The following is a 20,124-nucleotide window of genomic DNA, read 5'->3' as shown; positions in this document are numbered from 1 at the left end:
TATAAGACCTCACTGTTCTATTGGATGCGGATGCTGTCAATCTATTTTCTACCAGTTAACAGTATCTACAGCCAATGGGAGGGAGGGAGGGAGGGAGGAAGGAGGGGGAGAGACATAGCTTGTTTATATATTTTACTACACGAAACGGCATTAGGCCTAAATAACTGAATCAAGTCACATCTAACTGACATGCAAAGAATTCTTGCCTCCAACCACTCTCAAGTCCTAAAGCCTTTATCTAAAAAAATACGACCGGCTGACTAAAAAACAAAAACGCCGTTATGAATATAAATACATTTTGGTGGTGCCCCCTTACAAGTGGATTAGCTGCTTTCTTAAACCATAAGGGTTTAGCTATGTTCTTGGGATGACAATCTGCAAAAAAGATTTGGGTTAATCCAACGTTTACACGGCATGTCAGCTCCCCGCCCTCCACCACCTTTGTGTGTATGGTGTAAAACTCGATTCAAGTGAGAAAACCAAACTTTCATTCAGGAAATGTCTTTATTCTGCCTGTCGTAAAGCAGAGATAGAGGCAGACAATCAAATAATGGATCTACATTGAACCGCAATTACAACATCAACATTACTTTTTTTCCCAACCCAATCTTTTCTTATTGTATAGATTATTTGATTAATCCATCCAACGTCAAACCAATTCAAAGACCAATCCATTAATTTCCTCATTAATCCTTTAAAACAAAAAAAAGTTAAAAAGCCATAATACAAGAACAAATCTCAACACTGCCATGCGTTCAACAAACCGAAAGACTGATCTATTGCAAGACTATAGGAATATTTTCATATATATTAGAGATACGTTTAGTGATAACTACACTACCAACACAAATATCTCAGGAATCAGTATTTTCTTCAGAAATGTACTACATATCCACAGCAGCTTGTTAACATTGCAGTCCAGCTTTTTGACAAGACCATAGCATTATACCACTTGCATTAAACACTTAAAAATAAACCATATTCGTACATGACATCTTGGGAACATAAAATATGACAGACCAAATTATGTGCTTCACTACGGGTATAAACTAACGGCCAACCCTCTGAATGAAACTAGAAAAAGACCTTAACATCGGGAGTCATATTCAATCTATTACCTGATCCAATGAAAATTGTAACCCCAAAAAATATTAATAAAAAAAATAAAATAAAAAAAACTCCAAAAAGGAGTGGTTGCAGAACTTGGGTAGCAGTTGTCAAGGTCATTTGATTAGAGAAGCATAAAGGATTAAAGAACTTCAGCTAGCAGAGGTGTAGGTGCTATCCCCAGGCCGGCCCGGTCTACAGCTAAAGCCACACACCACAGACACATCTGAACTCTGCAGCCTTCTGTGCAGCTGCAGGTCGACAGGTGAGCTTATCGCTCAACAAGACCAAGCTGGATGTAACACTGGACTCCCGTTACAACAAGAGGCACCCAGCTGTTAATAGCAGTGACAACAGAGAGGTATGTGTATATATATATATATATATAGAGACTAGTTATGGAGGGGGGATGGGAGGGGGAGAGGAGGCTCTGGGGGTAACCCTAACCCTGGGCCTAACCCTGGGCCTAACCCTAACCCTGGGCCTAACCCTAAAAGCTGTCGTAGTCCTTCTTGTCCTTTTTCCCTTCGCCCTCGAAGCTGTCATTGCCGTCGCTGTTGTCGCGGCGCCGCTTGCGGTTGTTGCGGACGTTGAAGCGCGGGTTCATCTGGGGCAGCGGGTCCATGCCTAGGACCTTGTGGATCTGACGGAACGCCAACAGCCTAAGAGCAAACTGGATCAGGAGAGAGGACAGGTCAGTCTCAAACTGGATCAGGAGAGGTCAGCCTTAAAACTGTTGGAAAGGAGGGGTTCATGGAAGTGGCCATCTACTGGACTGTCTAAGTTAGCTAGATGAACAAAGCATCAAATTGCATAAACAATGTAGCAACATGATGAATACTTCTACTGTTCGAATGCAACATTGGCAGGCAAAATATGTGTGCATGCAGTAGTTGAATGTGAGACTAGGATTTGTGAAGTTCTGAGCTGGCAAGCAAGTGCTTCGAGAGTCTGTCACAGGGCTTGTTTGTTGGCAGACATGACGAGATGTATCCCGACAGTCTGTCAGGCCCCCGGGCAGTGCTGGTCATCTCAGACATTACTCTTTCATTCCTGAGGATGTAATGGTTTTAAACTGCCAGATGAATTTCAAGTACCGCTTCAACCATGTAGTCAAAGGGCATCACGTCAGACTCCATTAAGTCTGAAGTTTCTGAGTTACATGGTTTCACACCTCCATGAACAACAGATAGATCATCTGCTCGACTTGGCATCTTTGGTTCTGACCATGGCCCAGTCAGGGTGAGGGGGTTCCTGGGCCTGTCAGGGGGTACCTGGGCCTGTCAGGGGGTACCTGGGCCTGTCAGGGTGAGGGGGTACCTGGGCCTGTCAGGGGGTACCTGGGGCTGTCAGGGTGAGGGGGTACCTGGGCCTGTCAGGGTGAGGGGGTACCTGGGCCTGTCAGGGGGTACCTGGGCCTGTCAGGGTGAGGGGGTACCTGGGCCTGTCAGGGGGTACCTGGGGCTGTCAGGGTGAGGGGGTACCTGGGCCTGTCAGGGTGAGGGGGTACCTGGGCCTGTCAGGGGGTACCTGGGCCTGTCAGGGTGAGGGGGTACCTGGGCCTGTCAGGGGGTACCTGGGGCTGTCAGGGTGAGGGGGTACCTGGGCACTCGAGGTGATGTCTTCTCTCTGTTGCTCCTCCATGGCTGTCAGGGTGTCTGTGGGATTCTTCTCACAAGGATCCACCAACCCTGGGCCACCTGGACGACCCCCCCCACACACACACCTTACAGTTGAATGTTATCATAACCCTACAAAATATGCTTCCTTATTCATCAGATGACAACGAGCCACACACAATCTTACAGGAACAGATGTTTCAGTGAACAAAAAAGACAAAAGCCGTACCAGGAAGCAGGATGCCGGAGGAAATACATTCAAAGACTCTTCTGAGTGCATCCCCAGGGCTGAGGGCTCCGGAGGCACTGCTGATGGCCTTCTCAACCAGCAGCTCCATAGCCTGGGGGCAGGCAGGGGTCACAACACATTTAGTCATTTAGCAGACGCTCTTATCCAGAGCCAGTGGAGGAGGGGGAAGCTGGAGGACTACAGACCATCCAGACATTCTGTATATATATAGTGTCTATAACACGAAAGTCACAGGTTCAAAACTAAAACAAAGGCTACAGTTTTTGACTCCTTGGATCAAACAAACTGGGAAATAGAATTGCATTCCTTGTTTTTTGTGTACATAAATGTCCCTGTACCTAAGGAGGGTGCTGTTAGTCTGTAATTCTAACAGTGCAGCCAAGCATGTCCGTCTCAGTTACTCACCCAGCTGGGGAACGTGGACCAGGTGGGAACCCTCTGGCAGAGGTCCCGCAGGATACGAATTATAATCACGCAGGACTGCAGCCCATTGGCTCTAGCCTTTGATGCAATAAAGTCAACGTTAGCAGGGCGACATGAGCCACAGAAAGCAACAGCGGCCAGAGAACAGGATGGTTTCTGTAAAGAGGTCCAAACACTACTGTACACAATGGAAGCTTTGGAAAAATAAAATGTGTCTCTTGGCCACAATTGGTTGAAATCAGCTGCCATTCCCAGCAGTATTTTACCTCATCGTTAGTAAAATGAGTTCAAAGTTTGCAAGATGCACAAGAAAGGGGGGACTTACTTGTCATCTTATAAACCCTGACCTCAGGTTGATCAAGTATTCCACAAACAAGGTACTTAATAGTACAAGAGCTCCATTTGAAAGGATAGCATGGGGACTGAAAGAGCTTAGGAAATCTGCTTGACTTTGTCTGTGAACAACCAGCAGTGACACAGTAAACTAATCAGATGTTCCTTTTCTTTCAATCCCTATTCTACAATCAAAATAAATCACCAAGTACAAACGCTCAACATGAAAGCTCTTATTGATGACACACTTGTATGCAAAGATACTCTGCAGCCTTATGGAAGAGTTTTTTTGTGTGTATTTTGTTATAACTATAAGACTGTTTTCTGAGTTAAAGAAGGTAATACAAGGATGCCTGTTAGTTAAAACAAATTTAAGACAGGAATACTACCATTTCTTCTAAACAAGAGCTACATCAAAACAGTAGAAGTGTCTTCCTGGTCAACATTAACATTACGGGTGGCATCCTTGAATATTTTTCAATTCTTTGAAAAAAAGAATTCTAAATGATCAAATTGTATCCAGATTTTTTTTTTTTTTTTTTTTTTTATACAAATGAAATCTAAATGAAATTTCTAACTGAAAAATTAAAACAAATACATCTCATAAGGCTACAATAAGAAAAGTAAAATGATGTTCCGAACCTGGAACCACTTAGCGTGGCGCAGCGCAGCCAGAGCGTCAAGGCATTTTAGCCTTTCCAAGACGTCCGCTTGGTCTTTCACCATACCCGAGGTTACATCTAAAAATGGATTCGAATTGTCAAAAATGGAGGTGAGGAGCGGGTGTTTGACCAGGTCAGCAAGACTGGTGAAGACTCAAACACATTGCCACACATACCAGGAGGTGTTTGGTTGAAGAAACTTGTTGTCCAAAGATTGATTTTTGTTGATATGTGACTGTATGAGAAAACTAGTGATGATTGTATTGATTCAAGGAGCTGAGAACTATCTAAGCGCTTTGAATGTGGTTCCATGGATGGACAGTTGTATGCAATGTCGATGCTATAGATTATGTGGAATTCAGTCAAATGAGCTAAATGTGAGTTGAATGCATATGACTGGCCACACCTCTGAAGGGTCACAGCAATCTGGAGACTTCATGTGACAGTTTCAGCTTTTACATCCAGAATATTCAATGTGTGCAAAAACTAAAGAAACTCAAATGAAACCTCTTGAATGCATAAACAAGATGTCTTATATGCATAGAACACGGTCTGGCCATTCAATTTCACTGGGCATTTCTGAGTATAAGTGATCAAATATAAGGGGTGGGACAGAAGAGTATTCCAGTAATTGAATGGTTAGTAGTGTGTAAACATGGAACTAGTACATCAGTAGGAGGATTAAAATAAAATCCCTTCAGAACCGCTAAGGGGCTCTGGTGCTAATGACTGCTTGGTGGGATTTGAAGAGGGTTGCATCGTGGCACGGCGATGGTAGGTGTGGCAAAGTGTTTGTGGGGGGTGGTTGGGGGACACCCTGGTCAAAAATCCTTCCGGAGCTGTGTGGGTCGTACCAAGTCTCTAATGGAGACAGGTGGTAGGTGTATTCCCTTTTCCCCAAAAGAAAAAGGAAACAAAAAAGACAAAGAAGAGCACTTTGGGTTTGTCTGACACTACGGACACATGAAGGCAGCCCTGCGTGCTGGTGACCACATGACCACTCCCAGCAGACCAAGGGGGGGGTTAGGACATAACTGCATGCACACCTGGCATCACCAGATTTGAACGCCCAACAGTCATTGTATGTCGATGGCTGTACCCAGGTCGAACCACAAGATTCCTCTGTCATAGCCTTGTTCCCTGAAGCTCGCACACTCTCCCCTAAGGGCGAGCAGTGGGTTTTTGAAGTTGTGCACTTCCTCAATGGGCTAATTGACTTTTTTTCCCCTCAACTCTCCAATGCAGATGAATGCGTAGCACTATGGCTGGCGTGTCAACAAGCACCGTCCTTTCTGCACAGAACGTTACTGCGGACAACGTTTTGAGATGATGTTTTTGGTATGGAGGAGGATACCAACTTGGTCAGGGGAGGACTTGTGAACAACGGACCTCAGAATGGTGAGCTTCCATCACCAGACTAAAGTACAGTTTGTTTCCTGTGAGGATGTGACCCAACATCCTGTTCCTATCTGTGACCTACCACATTTTTATTTTTCCCCCCCGTAATTCATCCCAGGCAAAATCCTTACTTGAAACACACATGCGCAATTCGAACCTCTGCACAAATCTTCCATTGACATGATTGCATGATTCATGCCAAACTTCGAGTTGTGCACACGCTTCTCAAGTGAAGATTCTACCTCCCCACACACCCTTTCCAATCTTGCCTTGTCATTTCTGTTCTTTACTGTTGGCAAGTCAATTAAAAAATATTTGTTTTCCCCTTTCTAAAAATAATAAATCACCCATGGTAAAATATTCTGCTTTGTAAACAGAATCTCCTAGAACACAGGAAACACAAATCTTCCTGGGGATCTAACTAGTAAACACAATGCAAACACTGATCATGCATTTGGTTTTCCAGGAAGGCCAGTATTGAGCAGCACTGAAGGAGAGTTCCAGAGGACCAAAGAGCAACACTGCTGGCACTTCTAAACCCCGCCCCCTTCCACTCTTCAACAGGAAGTGCTGAGCTCACCAATTGTTAAGGCACGCCCCCCAAAACGTATTAAGGAGAGGGGTGCGTTAAACAGTCCTGCATCAAGACAAGGAGAATCACCCTACTTCCAGTTTGATAGATTTCAGTCTGAAAGTCCTTTGATGTACGTTTCAATTAAATGCACATTTGGCCCATACGTTGCCTCAAAATGCTACCGATGCAACAATGTAAGGAGCTGGACCTCAACTGGAATTCATATCCTAAATATTATTTCAATTTCAAATTTGTTAAGGCTTAAGAGTGACGATGGGTTTACGATAACCGAGTTCTCAGCACACAGCTCGAGCACTTCCTTAGTTGGAGACTGGACCTGCGATACGTGTAGCTGAGGAGAACTACCCACAGGAGTCAGGAGACACAGTACCAAATATCTCTCTGTCTCTGCTCCTTTTCTCCTCTCCTCAACCTCCTCTCTAAGTGCCAGCGGGGTAGGGCTCTTTAGGACATGAATCAACAATTAAAATTGATATCATAGAAGAGAGAGAAGAGGAAGGAAACAGGGGGGCGGGACAGGGACCAGGTTTGCGATGGCGTTCCCAACCTCCGTCCCGGCCGTTCTCCTCGCGGATGACGGGCGAGGTCAGCGTGATGGTCACTTGCATCTTGGACTCAGCGCAGGATGTCAGGATGATAGCGGCATCTTCTACAGACCCCTTCACTTCGTACTTCTCTGGCGTCACCAGCTGAGGGGAACAAACAGAAATCACTCAAAACGCTTCGGAACAAAGTCATGACGTAGCTGTCTAGACTCTGGGTGGGTGCATACGTGTGTGTGTGTGTGTACCGTGAGCTGCTTGGGCAGGTGCTCCACGATGCAGGACAGCAGGGTCTTGGTGGGTTTCTCTGAGCACAGCAGCACCAGGTTGACATTCTTGTCTCCACGGAGGAGCAGCCCCTTGGCCAGCACCCCCACCCTCATCACGCCCTTCAGCGCCCTGCACACCACAGTTCACACACACCCAGGAACGGGGGTGAAATACAAGTCTGGAAGAACAGGACTTGCTTTGCACAATCCTCTGATCTACTGTGCAAACATGTTGGAGTATGTTCTTTTTCTAAGCACTGGTGGATATTTTGGCAGGGTAACCATTTCACTTCAAGCATGAAATTGTTGAACAATTGATCTCCAATCAATCGTTTGATCAGAACATTCCCACGCCTCACCTGTCTTTGGGGAACTCTTTTTTGTCTTTCTCCTTGTCCTTCTCCTTCTCCTTGTCCTTCTCCTTGTCCTTCTCCTTGTCCTCCTCTTTGTCTTTGTCCTGGTCCGTGATGATGTCAGACACCAGTTTGAGGGCTCGCTCTGTGATTGACACGATCTTCTGGATGTCCTGCAGTTCATCCTCCGAAGGGTAGATGGCAGCGTGCTTTGTCATCACGTAACGGTCGTCAGAGGAGTCAGGGCGACGGGGAGGCTGCAATACAGACTGTGTTAATGACTGACAATGCAGGTGTGAAATATACATTTTCTTCATTACAGTTCAAGGAGGGGGACAGATTTGCAATTGGGACACGTCCAACCCATATATAATGAAACTAGGGCTGCAACTAACGATTATTTAAGTAATCAATTAATCTGTCGATTTTTTTTCGATTAATCAATGAATCTGATCAAAAAACAAAAAAGCATTAATTTCCAACCCCTTTATTCAAAAACCAAACTGACAGTGCAAAAAATCTTCAGAATGTGCACAAACAGGCACACAATTTTGAAAAAGTTATAATATTAGCGTGGATTTAAATGCTTTTTTCAGCGAGCCAGACTTCTATGCTATTTTCAAAGATTAGTGATTTTCTATCATTTTATTTGAAACTTCATTGAAAAAGTAAAGGCTGTGGAAGTACACCAGACATTGTTAAGATACTCTGGTGTCTGTTTTATATTCATACAAATATTATAAAAGTCAAACATTTTCCAAATGGTAAGGGTAGTTTTCACCCGGTCCCTAACGCATTGCTGCAAAGTAGCGTATTCAGAATGTCGAATATGAAACTAACTTCACCTCGGTCAATGAACACACCTTTTCGATGTATTTAGTGTGAAATGCTCCCACACCTTGGATGACTTGGGTCGTACTGATTTCGCTGCCTCCGCCATGTGTTTCAGAACAACGTTACTCAACAACGTCTCTCTGATGGCCTTTCCTCTACCTCCGCGCTCAACTAACCTTTTTTTTTTAAAATACTCTAAACATCTCCGCGACTTATTGAGTGGCGTAATAATCGCGCGACACAACAAACTGATAATGAAATTCGTTGCCAACGCTTTTAATAATTGATTTTAATCGATTCGTTGTTGCAGCCCTAAATGAAACCTAGGCCCCTGCCTGGAACATGAAAGTCTAGACAACTTTCTAATTCTAACGTTCCAATTGCCAAGTACGCTTAGCCTTCAGCTCATGAGAGAGAATGAGAGGGGGAGCCTACCACAGGTCCCTGGGGCTGGGAGAGGGGCATGCCTGGCCGGACCCCCAGCAGGCCTGGGGGCCCCGGGGGGCCCTGGGGGTACCCTCCGTCAGGGAGCCGGCGTCGGTCGTCCCAGTGGTGTTGCTCCTCCTCCATCCGCCTCCAGTACATGTCCTCCTCGTAGCGCCTGGACACACACAGCAACACAGTCAACATGGGCCCAAGACTCAGACAGCAACACAGTCAACATGGGCCCAAGACTCACACAGCAACACAGTCAACATGGGCCCAAGACTCAGACAGCAACACAGTCAACATGGGCCCAAGACTCACACAGCAACACAGTCAACATGGGCCCAAGACTCAGACAGCAACACAGTCAACATGGGCCCAAGACTCAGACAGCAACACAGTCAACATGGGCCCAAGACTCACACAGCAACACAGTCAACATGGGCCCAAGACTCAGACAGCAACACAGTCAACATGGGCCCAAGACTCAGACAGCAACACAGTCAACATGGGCCCAAGACTCACACAGCAACACAGTCAACATGGGCCCAAGACTCAGACAGCAACACAGTCAACATGGGCCCAAGACTCACACAGCAACACAGTCAACATGGGCCCAAGACTCAGACAGCAACACAGTCAACATGGGCCCAAGACTCAGACAGCAACACAGTCAACATGGGCCCAAGACTCACACAGCAACACAGTCAACATGGGCCCAAGACTCAGACAGCAACACAGTCAACATGGGCCCAAGACTCAGACAGCAACACAGTCAACATGGGCCCAAGACTCACACAGCAACACAGTCAACATGGGCCCAAGACTCAGACAGCAACACAGTCAACATGGGCCCAAGACTCACACAGCAACACAGTCAACATGGGCCCAAGACTCAGACAGCAACACAGTCAACATGGGCCCAAGACTCACACAGCAAACAAGTCATTCCGTGTGTGCAGTCAGGGAATCACTACCTCATCTCCATCCTCTAGCACCATGTGTGTGTGTGTGTACCTCATCTCCATCCTCCAGCGCTCCTCCTCCTCCCTCCTCCTCCAGAACTCCTCCTTCTGCATCTGTTTCCTCATCTTCTCCTCCTGGATCTTCCTGGCTCGGATGCTGGGCTTCACCTCCACCTGCAGTTCAGGGTTCACCTTTTTCTGCAGCACCCAAAACAAAGGATTCATTTTATGAAGCATTATACCAGACCCACTATAAATCCATTAGCAGTCACTAGGACTAGAACTACCAAGAAATTATTTGAGAGTAAATTGTCAAAAAAAATCCTCTGTGTAGGAGGAGGTTAGAGACGGTGTCCTTTGAAAAACACCTTGGGAGCTATCCCCAAAAAGTGCAGCCTGCTAACTAGTTATCCACTAACCTTATACTGCAGACGATGCCTCCTCCCTTTCAAGTGCATCTCCTTGGCGTTCGGATCGTTGAAGCTACATTCACACAGCTTGCAGTGGAACCGGATCACCTTCCCCTCATCGTTGCGCACCTGGAGAACCAAACGGCAGACATTTACAACACCAGGGAACATTTAAAACACATTTAGCTGGTTCTGGTATTGTTGATCGGGTCCAACCTCGGAGTACAAATCTCTCACAAACCTCTTCCACATAGTCATGCCCAACCGGTTGGACATCGCTTTGCAGCGCTGCCAGGGCCGACAGCGAATCAGAAGTCTCCGTCTTGGACTCCTGGACCTGAGGGACCAATGGGGGCGGACCAGGCTTGGACGTTTCCACTTTGGCTTCCTCTGGTTTCCCAGTGGTCTGCAGCTTGTTCCCCCCTTCAAAATGGAAGAATTCAGGAGTGATGAGGAACTGATGTCTTCTTGGAATCACAGCTTACGTCTAACAGATGTTCCATGTGCTTTGTCAAAAGATACTAGATCGCATATAGGTTGTTTCTTTCTGATCTCCTAAATTCTTCCGCAAACTATTTTGAGGGTGGAGCGAGAACTTGAGGGGATTCTTGCAGCAAGATGATCTGCAGACTAAACAAACTGACGCAACACAACCCTAAAACAAGGACTGAATCTCAGGTATTCACGGACTGGGGAAACTGATAGCTTAAGTGCCTGCCAAGAAAATGTAAACACAATCTTGTTGCCAAAAAATAAATGCTGACAGAAGTTCAGAGCAGATCAGTGCCATTTGAGAAGGCTGTTGAAACGATGCTTAGAGGGCTCTGACACACCAGTGTGGCCACAAACAGACAAACATTTGTTAGCTGGAGGTTTAAAGCTAGCGTGTCTCCTGTTAGCTGGAGGCTTAAAGCTAGGGTGTTTCCTGTTAGTTCCTGCCAGCCTTCCTCCTCTGTCTGCCTCTAATCTGAGGCAGGCAGCGTCTCAGCTCCTCATTGGGAGGAAGGCTGCCCCAGGCTCCTGGTGTGCAGCACTAGCCAGGGCTAAGCTTTAACATTTAGATTTGTCCTCCATCAGAAGAAGATCTTCAGCATCAAAGCTGTTTTGGAGCAGCTATCAGACATTGCAGGACTATAAAATGACCAAACGGTCTGAACATAAAAAAGCAAAAATACATAAGAAAAACAGCGTCGGTACTCACTAGGGGTGGGGGGAATATCGTGAATCGTGACCCCAAGAATCGATTCTAAACATGAGCTCCCAAAAGATTCCCACTCCTAGTACTCACCCACAAAGTTGATCTTAGGAGTGTTGATCTTCTTGACGGCCGGGGCGGTGTTGCTGGAGAAGACGCTGTTTGCAGACGGGCTCTTGCCCAACCCAGCCGAACCGCCGCTGGTGACGATGTTTACCGGCTTGAGGTAGGGGGAGTTAGACACTGCCGAGGAGGGTGCGGAGGAGAGGGCGGAGGAGGAGGAGGTGTTGGAGGTCTTGCTGGGGGCAGCTGAGGTGGAGGATGCAGTCTGGGTTATGACGCTGGGCTCAGTGGAGGGTATGGGCTTCCCCAGCTTGGTGTGCAGCTTCACCACCTGGAGGGGGTCAGACAGTGAGGTGCTGCTCGCTTACACACAAGGATGTCAACACATCAAAGTGTGCAAGTCTCACTAAAACTCTTCCTGTCAGTTACTGGAATACTCTGATCAGGCTGATTATGACCCAAAGATCCAGAACATCATCTGAATGAAGGTCAGTTCCACACAGTCTGGACGTACAGAAATGTTCAGAATCATTTGGTTACTAATTACTATTTTAGAAATGGCTTTAGTAAAACAAATGTGAATGAATATTCCCTTCCAAAGAGTCAATCCATAAATACCCAGCAATGTTTAATCCTAGCTGATAGATGCTGCCAGCGACTAGTGGCGTTGGCACACAGGGGATTAGGAGACAGCTGCATGTCATCATGGAACGACACTGCTGATATACTGTCCAGATGACAGGCCACCAATCAATCACACAACACGCCATCCCTGTAGAGATCTGACTGACTTAACCCCTTCCTCACAGAACACTGAGGCGTTGCTGCATTTGCAATCTGACAAGAGGACAGCAGAGCAGAGGACAGGACAGCAGAGGACAGCAGAGGACAGCAGAGCACAGCAGAGCAGAGGACAGCAGAGCAGAGGACAGGACAGCACAGCAGAGGACAGCAGAGCAGAGCAGAGGACAGGACAGCAGAGGACAGCAGAGCAGAGCACAGCAGAGCAGAGCAGAGCACAGCAGAGCAGAGCAGAGCAGAGCAGAGCACAGCAGAGCAGAGGACAGCAGAGCAGAGCACAGCAGAGGACAGCACAGCAGAGGACAGCAGAGCAGAGCACAGCAGAGGACAGCAGAGCAGAGCGGAGGACAGCAGAGCAGAGAGGACAGCAGAGCAGAGGACAGCAGAGCAGAGAGGACAGTAGAGGACAGCAGAGCAGAGGACAGCAGAGCAGAGAGGATAGCAGAGCAGAGGACAGCAGAGCAGAGAGGACAGCAGAGCAGAGAGGACAGCAGAACAGAAAAGAGCAGAGGACAGCCTCCTACCTTCTGGTGCTTGGCACCCCGGATGTGGGCGGCGTAGGCGTCAGCCCCGGTGCAGGACACGTCGCACAGCTCGCAGCGTAGCTGGTTCTGGGTCCCCCGGGCCGAGCCCCCCCCGGCCCCGCCGCCAGCCCCCCCGCTGCTGCTCTGGGACACCTTTAGGGCCGCCTCCTTCTTCTTGTGCTTCTGGCCCTCCAGGTGCTCTTTATATGTCTGGGAGTGTGGACGAGGAAAGGGAGGATTGGGAGATGGGAAAGGAGGAGATGTTAAGAGATTTCTCCAAGACCTTCCTTTATAACAGACACATGGGGTAAGTGCAGGCTGGCTCACCTGAGGGCCAGCACAGCTGATCTTGCAGACGTCACAGTAGTGGATCTGGGGAGGCTTGGGTGGCTGCTTGGGCTTCAGCTGCTTGCTCTGGAACGGCGGCTTCTTGGTGAAGGTGTTTCCTGTCCACGCTGCTGTGGCTGCCACCGCCGCCACGGCCTGCTTCTGCTGCTGCTGTTGCTGCTGCTGTTGTTGCTGGTAGTAGGTGGAGGCAGCAGAGTACACGGCTGCTTCGTAGCCAGAGTAAGAGGTGCCTGGGTCGGGGAAGGAGGGAGGGGCAGTTAGGCTCAGGCGAAGGAAGGAAGCCTAAGAACTTCCTGTTCGGAGTGGCCTAGACATTCTTTGACTCTAGAAACGACTTTTCTACAAGGTATCCCTGCTCCACATGCCCCTCTTTTACACGTACACTTATCTAAACTGTCTAAAAAGCATGTATGGACTGGTTTCAATGTTAAAATTTGTAGCAAGAAAGGATAATAGGAGCAGCAATCGAAACAGGAAGCTACTGCAGCGGTAACAACCAACGCTCTGCATGGAAAGTTCATCTGTCGACATTACCGGAACCGAACAGGAAGGAAGAAGGTGATGGTACCAGAGTATGTGACGGCATTGGTGCTGTAGGTGGGGCTCTGGGAGTAGGAGGGGACGGCGGAGGCTGCGGCAGGCTGGACCGTGGAGGATACGGGGTAGATGGAGAAGGTGGAGGTGGCGGGGCTGGGGGTGGCTGGCTTAATGGCTGTGACCTGTCTGGTCTGCTGGGTCTGGGTGTAGGGGGTTACTCCCTGGGTGTAGCCAGGCTTGGGGGCTGCAGGAGGGGGAGGGAACAGGAGGTTAGAGACGGGTCCTGAGGCCTCCTTTGTATAACACTGAAGTAAACAGAGGAGTCGGACAATATAGAGGGAAATGACCCATACATGTAGTTCACTTTAGTTACTTGACACAAAAGGAGTTGTGGATGACAAAAGCAGTGATCCACACTCATGCAAACAGTGACAGACGCACAAGTGAATCTGGCACACAAACATTTAGTTTTTTTTTAAGACAAACCAAACAGAAGTTGTCCACTAAGAAACACCTGAGCAAAACATGCCGTACACAGAACGAGGAACAAGTCAATAAAACAATGTCAAAGTAGGGACCTTGGAGACTTTTCTTCCAGGTGGAGTCCCAGGGCGATGCCAGGGCCCCGGTCTGGTAGTAGGACTCGGCCACGGAGGGCTGGGGCTGGGCTGCAGCCACGGCGGCCGATGCCGAGGGCTGCTGGTAGTACTGCTTACTGTCGTACGCCACGGCCGGCGCCGTCGACCTCACGTAGGAATACGAGTCCTGGAGGTGCAGCGCAGGAAGACAAAACAAGCGCACCTCAGAGAGAGGCACACACAGCCGGCGCCTGGAGCTCATGCCTGGTGGTGTTGAGGCAATGCCTTATGGTATACAGCGCCTACAGAAAGTAGGGCGAATTTGGGTAATCTGGGACACCTAAACTCCAGAGCGTTTTCTTCCCTACTATGACAATGTCTAGTCCACATGACTGACTAGGTTTAGCATGGATGTCATGTGACTGAAATCACAAACCGTGATTGGTGTGGTGTCACAGAGAGGGTCAGGGCACTAGTTACACAGGAAGCTCCGATGAGAACATGCATGCAAAAAATGTCCCAGATTACCTGAATTCACCAAATACTTTCCAGAGCATATTGGATAGAGAATGGGCTGGCAGTACCTGGAATATTGGCAAGTCTCTGCCAGTGAATACGGGACCATTACAAGTAACCTGTTGCAAAAGGTAATACATCAGGTGGGATGGAGATATTTTCAGTTGTAGTTTTTGTATTTGTGTGTGTGCAGGTTGATCAGTGAAAACATGAATTGAAAACATTTCTACTGCAAGGCTATAATGTACAAGTTTTGAATGTACTCTAGGTGTCATCTTTGCATTTCATTCTTACACATCAGTGATCTTGGAACAGAGAGAAACAGTTCATGCAAAAAAATCTAACTGAAATTGTGATAAACGAACTAACATCTGGGTTTCATAGGGAAAAGAAATGGAAACAGTCGAGAGATCCAGCATCCTTTTCCAATTTGGTCAAAAAAACAACTTCTTAAATCAATTGTGACACTTGAGTATTAAAATAATATCATAAAAATCTGGACGGTCACATGCCTTGAAACGTGCCATTTATTTTCCTTCCAGAACGACATCTTGCCCCTTTAACACCCAGAAGCAAACAACACCACATGACCCCCCCCCCCTCCCCCTGCTCCTCCCACGATGCTCCTTACCTGGTAGTTCTGGGAGGTGACCGGGGGTGGTGGAGGAGGGACCTCCTGCTGGCGCTGGGCGTAGCCGTAGTCGGCAGCCGTGTGGGCCGGCTGGTAGCCCCCATACGCTGCTGCCGTGGCGGCGGCTGCCACGGCGACAGGCGCCGGCCTGGCGACAGCAACCGTGGGAACGGTGGGGGCGTAGGCTGCAGCCACGGTGTGTGCAGCCACCGGAGCCTGGTGCACCGTGTAGCTGGCCACCGTGGTAGGGTGGGTGTAGGCTACCCCGGCCCCCGGCTGCTGGCTGAGAGGGGAAGAGGGAGGGGGCAAAGGTCAGGCAGAGGTCATCTTATCACATGGGGACACTTGGGTGTCAGGGGATGAGGAGGACGAATACAGGCGACAATGACGTGTTTTAAAAACCACGCCTGCAAGTCAACAAGGGCACACGGTGGTTCCTGGAGATATCTCAACAGAACTGCAGATAGTTAGTCGTCCTCCTTGTTATTGAGCAACAACGGAATGTTGTAATTCTTCAGATTCCCCAAAAGCGCTTCCCACAGTGTGATTTGATGAAAGTATGTGAAAGCTTAAGAAATGTCATCACATCACTGCTAGCACAACACAAGAGCAGAAACAATCCTGGTACAGGCCAGTGAAATCAATAAAGATTTGAATAAATAAGATCAACTAAATAACCCTAACCATGCTTGTTGCAGGAGAGGTCTATTTGAGATGCAGGGCAGTTCTCATCTCCCAGTTGGGTCCCAGCAGCAGCAGAGAAAGACAGTCGTGCCCTCCAACAGGGGACAAGCTGCCTCAGACACTGTGTCCGACCATGACAACAGAACACTGATGTGTCTGGATTCTCCCCAGAACAGGGATCCGTAATGCAGCTGCCTCAGGGACCTGCAGTGTTGAGATGTTTGTAGAAGCTGTTTGCGAGAGTATAAATGTGTTTACCGCCACATTGAGCTGCAATAAGAGACAGCTCTGATGTTCCTCCTCCAGTTAAGACCCACTCTGTTTGACAGATCAAAGTATTTCGTTCAAAACTGGCATTGAACTAGTACTACCAATTATTTGTATCATTGGCAATAAATTATATTACATTTTAATACCCAAATTGGATTGGAACTGGATTTACATCCCCTAGCCTCTCTGGGGCCAGAGACCAGAGTCAAAGTAAAGATCAGGAATTCCAAGACGTGATTTATCACTGAGAAAAATTCTTAAGTCAAAAACATCAGGTCCATGTGTTCATGTGCTGACTGCACAGGCCAAGTTATAACTGAAAACAACGGAAAGATTCCATTGGGACAATATTATAAAGACAATACCAGCTACGATGACAGAAAAACTATAATGTATACAAGAAGGATCCCATGGAATAGTATTCTAATGTCTATATCTGAAATGTGCAGTTTACATGCGTTCTGGAAAAGTGCAAACAAACAGTAAATGCTACACTAACTGACCAACTCTGAAAGGGATTTAGTTAAATGACATCTGTCTAATAGGCCTGCTTCTACTGTGATGAGCTTCATTTTAAGGTGTACAGCTAAATATAGGCAAGGCCACAGGGAGGTTGTTCATCTTGGGCATTGTCTTAATAACCCAGTTATTCATTCAGCGCTTTCTAAGTATCTCAGTATGTTTCAAATCCACACAAGCCGTTGCCATGGTTCCTGCCATCCAGCAGTGGAGTGGAACAGTCAGTCAACTGGAGTTGGACTGGTACAGACTACCCCATCTAAATGTGTTCTACTGGATACCCCATCTAAATGTGTTCTACTGGATATTCAGAAAGCAACTGGTCAAGGTGCAGTTAGTGCCTCCATCTTGTTTGGATACTGTTGTACGTCAGGTTTGTCAGATGTATAAGGCATGCAGTGATATCTACAACACCTGAGGGAATAACATGAACATGAACAGCATGTACAGATATGAACCGCAAAACACCAAGCCATGGTATTAGGATAGCTGTACCCTTTTCCTAACAGCTCTTCTCTTTTAGCAAGCTTTTTCTCTTGATCAACTTTTCTGACAATTTACTCTTTAGATTCTTACTGTTTATTGTGGGATAAAAATGGTATGTCTTAAAATAAAAAATTTCTGACCAATAGATTACTCTGTCTTTGTAAACAGAATTGCTGCAAAAAGTGAACTAGTTAAATCTCAGAGACATTTCACCATCAACTGCACCATGTCTGAGACAGCACTTCAGGCTTTCAAAACATGACTGAAAATCTATAAACTTGCACCATATTTTGAATACAAATCTACAGGATTTCATCCACTATAGTAAAAAAAAGTATACCACACAACGACAACATGTAGAAGTGTGAAGGAGTGAATATTTTCCAACGGCACTGTATCTGGTGAATGTGAGTTGATTAGTGAGTGGAGGGGTGGTGGGGTGACTGTAGCTGTTTTGTCCAGAGCCCTTCCAGCTGACAGTGCAGAGCTGTACCCGGGCTGTTAAAGCCATGAAGAATAGCTTTGGCTTTCCATGAATGAGCGTTGAGCTGGGGAAGTGCGCTCCACATGAATCACTATTTAAAAAAAAAGATGATCAAAAATAAACTGACAAACAGGCAACTGAAAACCAACAGTCTTCATACAACAACTAAAAATCCTTGTCATTCCACTAGTTCAGGTGGATGTTATTAACAAACTAACCATAAATACTGGTTGTTTTGAGTAAATATTAGGCTGGACATTATGTTGTCCTTACAATAAAGTTACAACAAAAGGGCCTAATGTATTTGCCCAGTGTCCTTGTAAGCAACGGCAAAATATTTGTTGAAGATTATGCCGAAATTTGAGTCAATATAGGTGATGAAATATTTCTACTGATTTGGCCATAATCGTGCGGCCCTAACCTGGGGGGTGTGTGTAATCTATCTATCTATCTATTATATATATATATATATATATATATATATGCATTTAGGCCCACTGATAATCTAATCTAGTAGCATTTAATTGTCTTCTTTGGAAAGGGCAACATTTGGGACACTGTCATGTAGGGGCAGCATAAAGGGCACTTCATAACAGCACCCTTTTTTTTGGAGATGAAGTAGGCCTAAACACGTGAATCATTCATGTCTGCACTGCACTGTCTTTGGAGATGCTGTTTCCGCCTGTTTGAAATTATTTGCAACACATTTCAGTTAAGCTTGACTTTTAGCCTGACACGGATCAGGCTAGTTCCGAACCTTGGTTACGAAGCTAGAACTGTAATAATCCACCTTAATGGAACAGAACTCTCGCTAAAGTAAGCACTACTTAATCGACGTTGATGGAACACCCCCTTGGTCTCGCTGTGTAATAATAATAATAATAATAATTACACAAACATGTCAACTTGCAGCAAATGTAAGACTGATAATCTGTTTCTCTGTGTTGATGTTATCTCTATAAGAATGATTTGTTTGAGCCTGGTGACATTCTGGGAGTTCTTGAAAAGCAACTTGCTGTCACTTTGTTATTAAGTAGAAGACTGCTCGGGTTAGTTGACCGTTTGAAGTCAACTGTGAGGACTAGACCTGGGACATGAGTATGTGTAAAACTAATCTCTTATCAAATCACACCTAAATAGCTTGTTAGCATGTAACTGACCATTGCTTGCCTGTAAATTGACATCTGTCAGTGATGCAGTCAACGTCGAAACATCTTACATTTTTAGTCCTGCGAGGGGCAAACGAGGTTGATGCTGAGAATAAGTCATCCACGTGGGAGAAGGCCAAGTAAATAAGTAAACAGAAATGCCTTTCGGATCTGATCGTAGACTTAGTAACTCGGAGCTTCTATTTATCATTAGCTAGCCACTGTCTCCTGCGGAATAGTGTACTAACATCACCTTCTCACTGTCCCCTCCCCCAACCTCGAACAATGGCAAACCACAGATTTAATAACGTTTAGTAACACTACCCAACAAAACGGGAACGAGGGATGATGGAACAGAATATGCCAAATGTGTGTAAATATCTGGGGAATCATCTTACCTGTACTGCGCCGCAGCACCGTGGGTAAAACCAAAATAGTTGCCGGTAGCCATTTTGGCATCTTCACCAAGCCGGCTGGGCACTGCAGGGGACAGACACATCGAGGGTAAACGGTATGCTAGCGCTGGTGCTAGCTACGATGAAGACCCCCAAGCCAAGATGCACAAAAACGGGCTAACGAGAACTCCGGGGACATGTTTACCAAATCTATCCTCTCATAAAAATGTTATGAATAACAATCTAAACGTAATATCCATCGTAGTATACTAAAATGCTTTTAAAACAATTACTTACCATAAGTGAAAGAGACCACTGGGCATATGGGAATCATTGGGTTCCTTTTTTTCTGACGAACTCTGACTCATAAACCAGAGCATTTATACGAGAAGGTCGAAACAGGAAGTGACACTACATTTTCAGGGCTGTCTCTAATAGACACATGGGTATTGTAGTTCAAGCATGAGTGATAAAATTCAAGGTCGAACTAAAACGATATATTTGAGATAAACAGGTTAAACAAAATGACTTACTTACGCTAGCCAAAATCAGTTTCCACAATTTCTACTAACTTGTCAACTGATAGTCTCTTCAACACCTGTATCAGTTATCAACAAGTTTATCACAAGAAGCTGGTAGACCTTATTCCGTCTTAATTATTTTATGTACTTCCAAAGGCTTTATCTAAAGCCTATCGTCAAATATTTAAGGAACGTTCAAGCTACTGGCTAATTTTTAAGTCTTCCAAAAAATTACTGG

The 20,124-nt window shown here is 46.3% G+C and overlaps 1 protein-coding gene across 4 annotated transcripts; it reads right to left on the bottom strand.

The window, feature by feature from the left end:
- Positions 1-485: 485 nt before the first annotated feature.
- zfr (zinc finger RNA binding protein) lies at positions 486-19,768 on the bottom strand. Of its 4 annotated transcripts, none has more exons than XM_047016615.1 (21): positions 19,663-19,768; positions 19,369-19,450; positions 15,380-15,662; positions 14,817-14,867; positions 14,233-14,419; positions 13,686-13,898; positions 13,097-13,347; positions 12,770-12,979; positions 11,475-11,775; positions 10,428-10,609; positions 10,196-10,315; positions 9,829-9,974; positions 8,821-8,986; positions 7,558-7,808; positions 7,178-7,328; positions 6,935-7,076; positions 4,375-4,472; positions 3,382-3,477; positions 2,956-3,067; positions 2,710-2,807; positions 486-1,780 (listed from the first exon to the last, which is right to left on the bottom strand). In XM_047016615.1, the coding sequence occupies exons 1-21, from the start codon at positions 19,697-19,699 to the stop codon at positions 1,598-1,600; spliced, it is 3,360 nt and encodes a 1,119-aa protein (XP_046872571.1). In that variant the 5' UTR covers positions 19,700-19,768; the 3' UTR covers positions 486-1,597. The 4 variants fall into 4 exon arrangements, with proteins under 4 accessions (XP_046872571.1, XP_046872573.1, XP_046872572.1 ...); XM_047016617.1 differs by lacking the exon at positions 19,663-19,768 and adding an exon at positions 18,993-19,051 and having other exon boundaries at positions 19,369-19,390; XM_047016616.1 differs by lacking the exon at positions 14,817-14,867.
- Between the last annotated feature and the right edge of the window lie 356 nt (positions 19,769-20,124).

This window comes from Hypomesus transpacificus, unplaced genomic scaffold (genome assembly GCF_021917145.1).
Source record: "Hypomesus transpacificus isolate Combined female unplaced genomic scaffold, fHypTra1 scaffold_42, whole genome shotgun sequence".
Lineage (NCBI taxonomy): Eukaryota > Metazoa > Chordata > Actinopteri > Osmeriformes > Osmeridae > Hypomesus > Hypomesus transpacificus.
Note: the sequence above shows the minus strand (reverse complement) of the source record. Positions and strands in the feature narration are given on the sequence as shown.